The 12,983-nt window shown below is 36.9% G+C and overlaps 3 protein-coding genes across 3 annotated transcripts; all 3 read right to left on the reverse strand.

Moving 5' to 3' along the window:
* Positions 1 to 1,032: 1,032 nt before the first annotated feature.
* Positions 1,033 to 2,341, reverse strand: LOC113272456 (F-box protein At3g07870-like). The gene is made up of 2 exons (XM_026522287.1): positions 1,165 to 2,341; positions 1,033 to 1,037 (listed from the first exon to the last, which is right to left on the reverse strand). The coding sequence occupies exons 1-2, from the start codon at positions 2,339 to 2,341 to the stop codon at positions 1,033 to 1,035; spliced, it is 1,182 nt and encodes a 393-aa protein (XP_026378072.1).
* Positions 2,342 to 3,793: 1,452 nt separating this feature from the next.
* On the reverse strand, positions 3,794 to 5,094 carry LOC113275375 (F-box protein SKIP28-like). Its single transcript, XM_026524860.1, has 2 exons — positions 4,737 to 5,094; positions 3,794 to 4,601 (listed from the first exon to the last, which is right to left on the reverse strand). Exons 1-2 carry the CDS (start codon positions 5,034 to 5,036, stop codon positions 3,978 to 3,980), a joined length of 924 nt encoding a protein of 307 aa, XP_026380645.1. The 5' UTR covers positions 5,037 to 5,094; the 3' UTR covers positions 3,794 to 3,977.
* A 433-nt stretch (positions 5,095 to 5,527) lies between these two features.
* Positions 5,528 to 8,278, reverse strand: LOC113273835 (dynein light chain LC6, flagellar outer arm-like). Its single transcript, XM_026523430.1, has 2 exons — positions 7,804 to 8,278; positions 5,528 to 5,819 (listed from the first exon to the last, which is right to left on the reverse strand). The coding sequence occupies exons 1-2, from the start codon at positions 8,077 to 8,079 to the stop codon at positions 5,664 to 5,666; spliced, it is 432 nt and encodes a 143-aa protein (XP_026379215.1). The 5' UTR covers positions 8,080 to 8,278; the 3' UTR covers positions 5,528 to 5,663.
* Between the last annotated feature and the right edge of the window lie 4,705 nt (positions 8,279 to 12,983).

The following is a 12,983-nucleotide window of genomic DNA, read 5'->3' on the forward strand; positions in this document are numbered from 1 at the left end:
TGATAAAGCCTACCAACATGGGCTAGAACTTAATCCTGCTAAATCAAAAAACCACATATATCATAAGGGCATTCACCATATGAGATCGAATATTAAGGTTAATAAAAACCGAAATCAGACATCTCATAAATCCGAAATATTGATAGTTTTATTCAAAATAGACCTTATACAAAATATCAAGATAAATCAATATATTGGTGTCCATTTTCTGGATTAAGTATCTCAGCATGTAACTCAATCCTTAGTGGTGCTCCGATTGTTCACTGAGGTTTTTTCAGTGTTCAAACTCTTGAAGCTCGTCTCAAGAGACCTCTCAGCAACCACCTCTTGTTTTTCAATTTTTTTTCAACTTGTTCCTTCATATCAGCAAGAGATTTTGTTCTTCGATTCTTTTCTTTACCCAATCCTGATTCCAAACTGTTATTATGAGATTGTTTCTTAGTTATTCAAAACCATTGATAAATTTTACCAAACTATTAGAAGGTATCCACTTGGTTTCTTTTGGATCTTGAAAGTTAAAGGCCAACATACATGACTCATCTTGGGATCCAGTAGAACTATCAGACTCATAATCAGACATGATTTTTGAGATGATCTTCTTCTTCCTCTCCGTACTGATTCCTTGACAATCCTTAACGCTTTGAGCTTCCTCCTTATTTACCTTTATAATACTGCGAGTTATTGGAGGAATGCTCAAGGATTTAAATAAGAGTTAATCAGGTTTTCTCAATAGAAGAAATTAAGGATCTCCCTAATAAATCTAAAATCTCTAACAAAATCTCGATAGATAGACTCTTGGAGTTTGGTTCTTTATAGGGCTCAGAATTTCCAATTCTATAGACTAATCGTAAAGAAATGTTTAGCGATCTCCCAAAAATCCACGATGGTTTAATTTTAGAAGAGGTTAACGAGGCTATTTATTGACAATAGGCAGCGGTCTTCATTGTGATTTGCAAGTGGTTTTTTGATTTTTAAAACTATTTCTTATCATTAAAAAAAGAAAAAAAAAACCTGCGCAGCTCCATGTTTGGTTTATTCTGCCACAATTACAACCACATAGCATCAAATATAAACCATAAACTAAGATTGTGACTGGGGACCAAGAATATACACTGTAAACAAAATATTGCCACACAAAGCAAGTAAGAATGTCTATTCCACTACTGTGTTTTGTCTCTGTGTCTTTGAGAGTACTCCTAAATCTTTCAGCGAAAACATGGCTACTCTTGTATGGAATCCCTTGAAAAATTGATAGCCTCCTGTCCTCGTTCATGTTCACAATCCTTTTGAAGACATCAGTTTGGTGATCACAACAAGAGAGATTCCAATTATTTACCCAAAATAGAACTTCGTTCTTCTCTGTTATTGCAAATGGCTGATTGAAATCATACGTGCTCCAACACTCTGTTGATGTCCAATCTACAGAGAACTTTTTACTCCAAATCCAAGATTCGTAATTCTTTTCTCTTCGATCGTAATGATGCCTATTTTCATTATGTCTGAATGACCATAAATCCACATGTTCACCATAGTGTTGATGAACAACATACAAGTGCCCTCCCAACACTCGGACTTGATATGACGAATTCTTAGAATTTTCGAAACAAGGTGGTGGTGGGAGCACCCAAAACTCTTCTGATTCTAAATCGAACGTCACAATCTTCCGATCCATATCATCCATAAAATGCAGTGCGCCGTTTGCCTGCACACCCGGTAACCATAATGCGTTGGTGATTTCTCCGACGTCTCTCCACCCGCTGTTACTATTATTCCCAAGAGTGTACACCTGAATCCATCCCGCGGAACTGCTGTTAGGGTACATGCGTTTTTCAGTAGGGTAGCAAATTCTGACGACCTTGTACTCGTTAGTCGAAGAAAGATAACCGAATCCACCAACGATATAACCGCAATTTTTACGGTTAAATCTTGGGAGATTAACGTATTCTCCAGATATAGGGTTGCATACGTAAACAGGATCGCTTAAACCATTGTGGGGTACAAAAAAACAAACCAGACCGTTGCAAGAACCGACAGCCATGCACATCTTGTTGTGTTCTTTAATCGTATCAATTGGTGGGTGGTCGATCTCAGTAGCGTGCGTTTCGAAAGAGTAATTAGGTTCATCGCGATGAGGATTATCAATGTTCATCAAGTCATAGTAATCTGCATGATATAGTTTAGCAATTGTTTGCCCGCGTGATGCGATTGAGAAAAGGAGTCCCCCGGTCCTATCAGATAGAAGTCTTTCCCATGATCTACATACTAGTTTGCACCTCGATACAAACTCAATCGGAACGTGCGAAAGAATTTTTGACATGATTTCCTCGTTAAGCTTTTCCATGGTATCTAAGTAGTATAAAATATGTACATGGTCTATGGATGAGACATTACGTATTTATAAGAACTCATTCCTAAACCTAGCCTGTAAAGGTTTTTCATATACGATTATGGAATACATTCCAAATCCAACTTAAGAAAATCTTCTGGATTCTTTTCCCTTTACAATTCTGATCGGAAAAATATCATTTGGTTTTTTAGGTGGTTCCAAGTAAGTTTGGTCTTTTGGGAAAACGCTTTACTGTTTGATCAATAATTATTTAAAAATATTAAATGGACAAAAGTATCCTTTTGTGTTAATTCTTATTTTTTTTGTAGCAATTTATTCTTCAAAATGAACTCCTGTTAATTTCTACTTATTTTTTCAGAAATCACCTATATAAACCAGAGTTCATTACAGAAATGAATTCCATATAAAAACCTAAAAAAGCAGAGTTCATTCCAGAAATGAACTCCATATAAAACCTAAAAAAACAGAGTTCATTCCATAAATGAACTCCATATAAAAATATAAAAAAAACAGAGTTCATTTATGGAATGAACTGCAGCATCATCATCTTCATCATCTTCGTTGTCTTCAACAGCAGCAGCAACATCAAAAATCGTCTTCATCATCCTCGTTTCAATCTTCATCTTCTTTGACAGCAGCAGCAGCAGATCTTCATCTTCAACAGCAGCAGCAGCAAAAAATGACGAAAAAAATGAAAAATTATCGTCGTCATCATCATCATCAGCAGAGACAAAATCATTCAAAAAAAGTTCATCACAAATTCGTTTTCATCGTCTCCACCATTCTTCAACAACAACAACATCAATACAAAAGAAAAAGAACATACAAATCTTCATCGTTTCATCATCATCATCTTCAACACTATCGTCATCTTCAGAGAAAAAAAAAAAGAACAAGAAAAATTAGATCTGAAAATCTAGGAGAGAGAAACGAAGTCTAAAAATGATTTCCTTTTTTTGCTAATAAATCCTAATATATGGATCTAAAAGGCTATTTTTGTCACTCCCAGAAGAAAACAACCAGACACAACAAAACCCATAAAATGGAACCCCATGTTGTCCTCTGCGGGGCCCACCGAGACCACATCCAAATATTTGTGAGAGAAAAAATGAAATTCGGTTTTGGTGTAGTTTGGAGAGGCCGTTAAGAATCATCAAATTTATATTTCCAAAAAGGACCAAACAGACGGTTGACTCAGTCAACTGGAACAAACTCATCCACATTCTGATTCTCAAAAAGGGAAATTATGCATCGGCCAAAATGAAAATATAATTTTGGCCCACAAGTGTGCGCTAGAAGTGTCAGGCTCTAATCAACTCACTGCATTGCTGGATATGATAGGGAATTCTTTTGCATTCTGGATTCTTTTACCTTACATCTCTTATTCCACCATCTTATAGGTTTCATCCTTGTCGTTGGGATGTGCAAACTACCGTTTGGAGCACATTTTTTTTTTTGGGTGCCCAATTTTCATTCTTATTCATAATCTCATAGAAACATACAAGCAATGCTTAGGACATTTAGCAAAGAGATACCTAGGGATATAAATCATGATTGGAGATACGGCTATGTCTCTCTGGCTTCTTATCATCTTGTTATCGTGAACTTAATTCAGAAATATAACTTGATATTAGATTCCTTGATACTCAAACATACATACATCACAAATAAAGCCGGTGGAGGCCGTGACTGTTGCGCCATAGATATCAGCATGTCTTGGACAATACGGCTTATTACAAAGATTGCATTTAGGTAGATTGAGCCAACAATTCAAACACAAAACATCAGAGCAAACAGTTTCTTGAACCTCATCCTCTGCCTGGTCTGTACACTCACCACAACCTTCACACCTTGGAATGCAAATACAACATCCTCTGCATTCCCTCAACGGGTTCTCATTTTTCTTCTTCACACAGCTCTCTTTTGGACAGTCATATACCAAGCTCACATTCTCACATTTAGGGCAGATCTCTACATCAATATGATTATCATTAGCTTCAACCTCATTGTTCGATTGTGCGCGTTGTTTGTTGTAATCAACTATTGTGGAATGTTTCCGCGATTGATCGCTGCTAGTGGCGCTCTTATGTTGCAGTAAACATGAGTTGAGAACTTGGAGGTGTTCCTTTGTTAAGTTGGGGATACCACAAAGTCTCAAGTACCTCAAATTATGCTTGTTAGATCCACCTGTTAACTTCTTGACTACCCTCACAATACCATCAGGTGTCAATCTTGTGCATGCCGGTACAGATAGCTGCAATTGAAAAGCAAACAACTTATGGGTTAGCTGCACCCGTTCAGGACTGTCAAGAATCTCCTGACAAACATCTACAGTGCATGAATCACACAGAATTAGTAAAGGATATTTCTATGGTTGAATTACTCATACCTTGTTGATAAGAAGATTGTCCTGAATGACTCTTTGAAGTCCATCATCTGTGATTCCAACACAATTAATCAGAGCCAAACTTCTCAATCTTCCTTGCGCTTTCGATGTTATATCGAGCAGGATATCGTTGTTAATGCGCAGGTTCAGAGGCGATTTGATCTCAATATCAAGCCATAGCAATAAATCATCATCCACTGTAAATCTTAAAGATCTGCAGACTTCTTTCATTGACAGAAGTTCCAATAAATTGAGATAAGATAGTACCAAGGATAAGGCTTCATGGGGTGGTTGTGGTTCCATTACTATTTTCTTTGTTTTCTCTGGATCTCTGGCATCAACTTTAGTCTCCTTTACATACTTGCTGTTTTGAATAATCCAATTTCTCGAGTCGGTGTTAAGGGTCCATTTGAAATGTAAAGTTGTAAACTCTCGGGGGTAATCCAAAGTCCAAACACACCCTTCACATTGAAATGTAGACTCTAGGCATAAATATCTCAGTGGTCTGAAATTGAAACCTTGAGCCGCCTATGGTGCATTTCAAGAGTCCGATTTTGTGCACTGTAATTTCTGATCGGATTTTTTTCTACCGCGGACTGCGTCCAGGTATGCAGCAAGCCAAGCATAGATCATGCCACTAATCAATAAAGGGTGAGACAAGAAAGCAAGACTACTTTTCAAGTTTGACACTTTTCATAGTCCTGCTGCTAAAGACAGCATGTGGCTTTGTCTCAGTACTATTACAATGGGACTTGGTTTCAACCAAAAGTTGCATAAAACAGATGTAAATGACATTTATGGCATCAAGATTGAGACTTCAACATTGCCATTCAACTTTTTTCCAAAATTCATATCATGTATTCAATTTCACACCATAACATAATCACTCAAGTTGAAATTAGCATAAATATTTATGTTGACGATGATTGCTCATTTCTCTAAAGGTTCAACAGCGGTCCTGAAAAGAAGGACGTAAACCTTGGAGATTGAAAAATATATGAAACCTCCTAGAGAATGCGTGACATATGAACCGAAGCTTGTTCCTACGATGCAATGCCAAGCTGGACCATATGATGAGTCGAACTCCTGTTAAAGACCAACACAGAGAAGAAGAAAAAACAGTAAGAAAGCTTTACAGTGAGACGACATGAGAGGAATTCAACAGATAAAGCAAGGAACAGTATCAATGTGCAAACCAAGCATTATTTAGCTAAACTAAATGTGCGTTTTGATGGCAGGCCCAGAGTTTAAACCACCAATCAATATCAGTCAACAATTACACTTTAAGTGAGGATCAATCATTCTGCACCCTAGGTTTCGCTAAGGCTAGATCCTTGTGTTGTTTGGTTGACTACCATGGATTTAGTCCTGCTTATGCTGCTGCAAGCCTAGATCATGCCACCAATCAATAAAGCAAGTGTCCACTACCATAAAGGTAGAGACAAGAAAGGAATAACTACTTATAGAGTTTGGCACTTTCAGAGTCCTACTCAATACCATAAGCGTCATTTTATGGCCTTGACAATCATGACTGTCTCGATCAAATTCCAAACAGTTAGTCAGGAATTCACTCGGGAAAGTGCTCTCCTTGTTTGAGAAACCAAGTTTAATCGCGTCCTTCATAATTTAAGACGCGTGCTCATTTAAATTAGCATTTCTTCTACATAGAAACGCAAGGTCATGGTACTGTAAGTTGTAAACATGGGAAATCAACTGCAATCTCAGAGATGCTGGAACATGAACCAAGATCTTGCAATAGTTGGAACTGCATGCAGTGTTAACCGAAACTCAATCAGTCTAAACATCTCTTACTAGTGCAATTTGAGGAAGCAAAATACAGCTAAGAATTTCTGTGACTAAATGCCATGCTCTAACGATGCAGCTGGTTTTAAGAATCAAAGTTCGTAACAAATGCTGGTCAAGCATGTCAACTATTTGAATAGTAAAGAACACTCCAGCGGGAGATGACACATTCTAGAATATGGAACAACATAACTTTCCAGCGAGAGATAAGACAGTCTAGAATATGGAACAAGATAACATTCCAGCGAGATACAAGACACTAAAGAATATGGAACAAAGGCTTGAATGTTGTAAGCTTCTAATGGTCAACAAATAACTAGCTTAGTAGCTTTAACCTTTTATATTTAAGAGTTACCACGGTCGTGATGATAAGAATAAGTGAAGTTAGACTCACAATGATAAACTCCCTGCACCAACTACTACTAAAATTGATATCCTCAGAGAACCCTACAACTCAGTCTGAACTCCACTTGCGGACAAGGTTATTCTAAAAAATTATGCGAGGGAACGGATACCAACAAGTTTATTTATCATTTAAGTTATATGATGAAAACTGAATGTGTAACTCAACCCGGGTTCTCAAAATATAATCTATTTTTCTTTGCCAATCTCCATAAAGAAAGAGGAAATCTATTTTACCAAAGCAAAGTATTCACAATCTCCATGTTCTTGCACCTAGGTAACATCAGGGTACATGAAAATTTTATTTCTAAGGTTAATGAGAATCACCCACCACCACCACCATCACCACACACATATTCCTGTGAAAACTCTAATATCAAGTTAGTGGATTCAAAACCTAGTTAATGCTGCTCCTAAGTGCAACTCTTACCAAGCCATAGCTTAATAGTAAACTAATGCCAAAACTGGTACTCATTGCCATGGGACACAGTGCGCCCCTGACCTAGTAGAGCAACATTTTGACCATGCTATGTTATACTTTCTCCCAACATTTAGTCCATCCTAAAACCTTAGAGAAATTGATGTAATTCTTAACATTTCTAGGGTAATTTTGAATGAATATTACTGGGTTATTTCCAAAGATTGGAAAGAATTAATCACATATTTTGCAATCACTGACACTTCATTCCTCAAATAGATTCAAATTTGAAATTCAAAGTTGCAATTTTTCCAATCCACCAAAAAAATAATCAAACAGGTTTAACAGAAAAAGAAAAGAAAATGAAAATCTGGGTTTAACTTGAAATGGAGATCTAATCAAAGACCCAGAACTAAGAAAATGAAACATGCATCATAAAGAGATTACCTTTTTGAGGGCAAGAGCTAAGCGTTTACTGTCAAGTTTTTTGTTAGGCATGGAATCAAGACAATCTTTTGCACAACGGAAAGCTTGATTTTGAAGAGCAATAGGCATATCAGCAGCTCTAACTTTGATATTAAGACTTGGGTCATGTTGTGGTTGTTGTTGTTTATCATCATCATGATGTTCTTCTTCTACTTCAACTTCATCTGCTTTTTTCTTCTGTATCAGACTACTAAGAAATCTACTTCTTCTTTCTAATTCTTCCATTGCTCCCTCCATTTTCTTCTCATTACACTCTCACTCACAGGTTTAGTTACACTCTTCCATTCTTAATTCTCACTCTTGAATTGAAAGAATGAAGCAAAAGAAGATGAAGAAGAGTGGAGTAGGAGATAATATATGAAATCAAACAACTACTTGATTTTGACTGGAATAGTGAACTGAACTTAACTAGTCTTTTTTCTTTTTTCTTTTTCTTTTGCTGTGTATGTTTGCGTGTAAATAAGGGACTGCGTTGGGAGTAGGGACTGTTGTAGGAGAGTTGGTTTCTGATCAGACAGATCAAGTAACTTATCTGCACACACATATATTCTATTCCAAAATGAACTCTTTTTGAATACACTTTCGGGGGGAATTCAAAATTCATCACCATTCATTCACTCCAACAAAACATGCAATAAATATATCTTGGTAAATATATTGTGAGTTGGGACTCACCCAAATTATTTATGTTGTAGGCTTCCGCGCAAATACCCTAAACGTAAAGAGATAACAATGCATCACATCGCCCCCAACAACTAGCATTCTTTCAACTGTTTGAGGTTTCTTCTCCCAGTAAGTATGGAGAATTGGACTTTACTGTTGTAGAGTACTGTATGACGAAGTCATTTGAGTCTTCTTGGCAAAGCCAATGTCACTCTCACATGATTTGTCACTTCATCTTATTATCATTTGATGTAAGCCAGAATGATATGTCGCATCACATCAACTAATCATTCAGTTAACGGACAAATCTAAGTACAATATCGGCATTCCTTAGAGAAACTCATATGGAACGAACAAACCTGTAGGTTGTTCATTTTGCTCCCACTATGGATCGAACAAACACAGAAAATGGATATTGTTGGTTTGAACATCGAGTTGGAACAACCAGCGCCCGTCTGTTGTGAAGTCGCGGCGCTCGAATGAATGTCGCCGCTCACATATCCTCTCTCCAAACTCTGATTATTATAGTTATGATTTTTTTTTATTATTTATTTTATTAGTTAAATAATCTGTGGGACCAAACTCTTATTAGTTTATATAAATAAAATGAATAATGAGACCCAAATCTTATTAGTTTATGTTAATAAAATTAATAGTGAGACCTTAACATATCAGATTTGTTCATTTTGCCGTGTTTTCCCTAATGAAAAATGCAGTTGGCATAAATGCTAAATGTAACTAATCCACCCAAAAACAGTCTGTTATGGGCTAGATGAGCAAATTTTATAGCTAATCTCATGGTTGGCAGGAATTTGGAGTCCCTAAAGCGCCCTCTAGGTTCTTTAACAGTTTCTTTTTCCATTAATTGGTTTGGTAGAACTTCGATGCCAAAAGTGCTCCCACTTGAATGCACAAAGTTCATGATATGCCTGTTTCTTAGGTGTGCCAGTGCAGGCTCAAGCAAAGCCTTTTTCTTCTCTGTTTTAATAACTTTATATAGTTGCAGCCGTAATAATTTGGGGGGAAAACATAAGCTCCTACAAAACTCAATTCATTCCACAAGCGGCACGCTTCATTATAGCCTATTTGTTTGAAAACAAACAAAACATGAGCCGTGATGGAGGTTGTATAAAGGACTTTATGCTCTATTACATGCTAAAAATATTACAAGAGAGACAAAATAAACTGTATTTGCGGGAGACCTTTAGAAAGTCGGTCGGCTTTGGTCTTTACAAACTGTCCTCCTTCTTTTAAGTAATCATTCTTTCTGAGATTGTAGATTAGGCAGTGACTAACACCAGGTTAGTGAAGTGTGATTTATGGAGAATTTTAGAGACTTTTCAAATCTTATGTTAATGGATAAAGAGTTTTTCAAAATCTTTGTTGTTGGATTGTGATTTTCTAAAGATAAATGCTATCCAGCATGATTTTGCAGGATGATTTCCCGTTCAGGCGGTTATTAAGATGTTGGATCGTCAAATAAACGATTGGATTCGCTTCCCCACCGGTTATTCACATTTAGTCCAGGACACACCACGGCCCCCCAAAGGTTTTAAGGCTTCTAGATCTGAGTTAGAGGTGGGACACACCTGATCTGACGTATTATAAGCCGCTTGAGCAGGAAACCGCCCTGCAAAGTCGTGCGGATAGCACTGCTCCTTTATAAAAGTCTTCAGAATTTTCTGTTATTGGATTTCGAATATGAAATCAGTGACTGAAAGCATCTCCAATGCAAGGAGTAAAGGTCTTAAATTAGCATGACACATAGGATTTAAGGCCTTTCCACCAAAGTTTCATCTCCAATGCAAATATGGAGGTCACAGAAAAACATGATATGATTAACGGGGGAAAAGGAGAAAGTCTAAATAAGACTTTCTTCATGATCTTTGGTTTCAAGTCCACATCATCTTCTATCTCTAAATTTAAATAAAAATGTTAGATAAGACCTTAGGAATCGAAGATGAGATTTAAATGGAATAAAAAATGACTGTTTCTAAACAAACGAAAATCTCAAGCATCTCTCTCCTGAGCTCTTCTCCGTCATTGTGACGTATGTTAAATTTCTCCAGATGCAATTCAGTGTTCATCTTAGCAAGCTCAAATCGATCATTTTCACACATCTTTACTTAACTATCTTTAAGATTCTATAGTCTTTCACTAAGAACATCACCTGTATTCACAATTACTCTTTGCAATCCATAGCTACTGAAATCAAAAGAACAATAAAAATAGACAAACAACTTCATACAAAACAAACCAACACCAAGCACAAGTCTAGTATTACTGAAACTCCAAATATTCACAAGAACATAACCAAAGGTAATTACGATAGAAAAAACAAGCAAAAGATTAATTATAAACATCCAAAAAAATTTAAGATTCATTACAACCCTCTTTGTACAATCAAAAATCAAGGCACTTTGCAATTTCATCTGCCAAGAAAAGTTCTACTATTACTTCTACTGCGACTCTTCGAGCTGCCTTCCAACCCATGCATTTGTTACCAACAGAACCCCAAAATTACAGTTGCGTCTCAAAATATAAACCCCTAGTACCCATAAGACAAAAAATCCACAAAAGAACTTACCACCTAATGGCAGCCATTGAAACTCTTTTCTCCAATCATTTCTTCAGTAACACTAAATACCATCACTTTCCCCACAAATTTTCATGAAGATGTTCAAGAATAGTTTTGACTGATAAGTCTAAATACTCTAGTTCAAGGGGAATTTATAGTACCTCCAGGAAAATCATTCAGAATCGTCCTCATCATCCTCATTGTCGCTGGTGTAATTCAATTCAATTCAGAATTGATGGTTCTCAAAGTTGTCCCACCAAATGGCTGGCCTGCAAATCATCATATCTCTTTTGTTGAAGAACTATTTTGGCTCATTTTGTGTAACATTCCTAAGGAATGTACCGAATTTGATGATTTCAAGAAACTTACTCTCAAGATGGGTGAACTGGTAGAATCTCAACCACCTTATGGTAATCATTCTTAAAGAAGAATGTCAAAGTCTGCGTTAGAGTGTGTGTTCAGAAAGCTTTACCAACTAGAATCCCTCTCTTCACTGCAGGAAGAGAGCATCTATTCCTAATTGAATGCAGGTACTACAAAGTCCCTAAGTACTTCTGTACTTCTTGTCGAGTGCTAGATAATAAAGATGCTAACTGTCCAGCTTGGAAAGCTAACCAGAAGCTCATTCAAGAATCATCTACCTCAAGTTCTAAATATGTTCTCCCAGCTGTTTCGAAATTAATGATGCCAAAAAAACCGGAGATTCAACATTCCCTACCCACTATCAATTTTGTGATTCAAGATACAATCATGTCTCCAACTGAGTTGTACAAGATACTCAGACTGAGGTTATTAATGCTCATGCTAATACTAAAGGAAAAGCTAAAGATTTAACTCAAGGAACAGAAAATGTGGTTCAAAAAGGTTTAGCTAATAATCTCCAGATAGGTCCCTTTGTTAATCGATCTACTGCGCTAAAAATATTTGATGTTGGGCTAATCCAGCAAAGCTCTTCTCATTTGAACAACGGTCTTCCAGTTATTTTCAAACAAGTTACTACACAGAATGTCACAGCTAAAATCTCAAGTATTCCTTCTGAATCTTTGAATCGGGGTCCGATTCAAACCACCAACTCGTCAAGAATATTCAAAACGACTACATTTCAATCAAGTCAACTTACCATCACTAGAGAAGAAACATTATCTGATGTTGCTGAGCATGACGCTCTGTCTAATTAAGAGGAATATTAACCCAAGAGTTGATCTGAGGAAGCGTACCAGAGCTAGTAACTCTACTCTATCTATTATTGTGGTTATCCCAAATCAATCAGATACATCGGAACCTGATTACTCAAAGCTTTGTCCCCCTATTACCAAGCTAGGAGATCTCCCTGCCATTGATCTCTCCAACTGTTCTTTCAACACCCATTCTCTGGTTGACCCCTATGGTAGTTATAATGTACCTGATGATGCTAACCCAAGAAACTTCAATGTCCGTAATAATTTCTTTCATGCGGCTGCTTCTCTGAATCTCGGTTCTACCCAGGAGACTAATAAAATTGATGGTTCTAATAATTCTACTCTTGATGGTGGTTCTGCTTCCACCACTCAGGTAAAATCTAATCCTTCTCCCCCTATCATTGATCCCATTAATATTGCCACCCATACCAATCCTTTCCCCGTTAATAATGTTAATATGCTTGGTTGGAATGTTAGAGGATTGGGAAAGAAGACGACTAATAAAGAGCTTAGCCTTATATGTAGAAATCTTAACCCTGATATCATCTTTTTGTCGGAAACTAAAATGAATAATGATCTGGCTGCTAGAAGACTGGAAAACTTTGGTTATCCCTGCACCTTCGATGTCCCAAGTATTGGTAGGAGTGGTAGTCTTGTTCTTGCCTGGAAAAAGGAAATTCACCTTAATGTTTTATCTTCTAGTTTGAGGGGCGTCTATGTTA

Source organism: Papaver somniferum, chromosome 4, assembly GCF_003573695.1.
Source record: "Papaver somniferum cultivar HN1 chromosome 4, ASM357369v1, whole genome shotgun sequence".
NCBI lineage: Eukaryota > Viridiplantae > Streptophyta > Magnoliopsida > Ranunculales > Papaveraceae > Papaver > Papaver somniferum.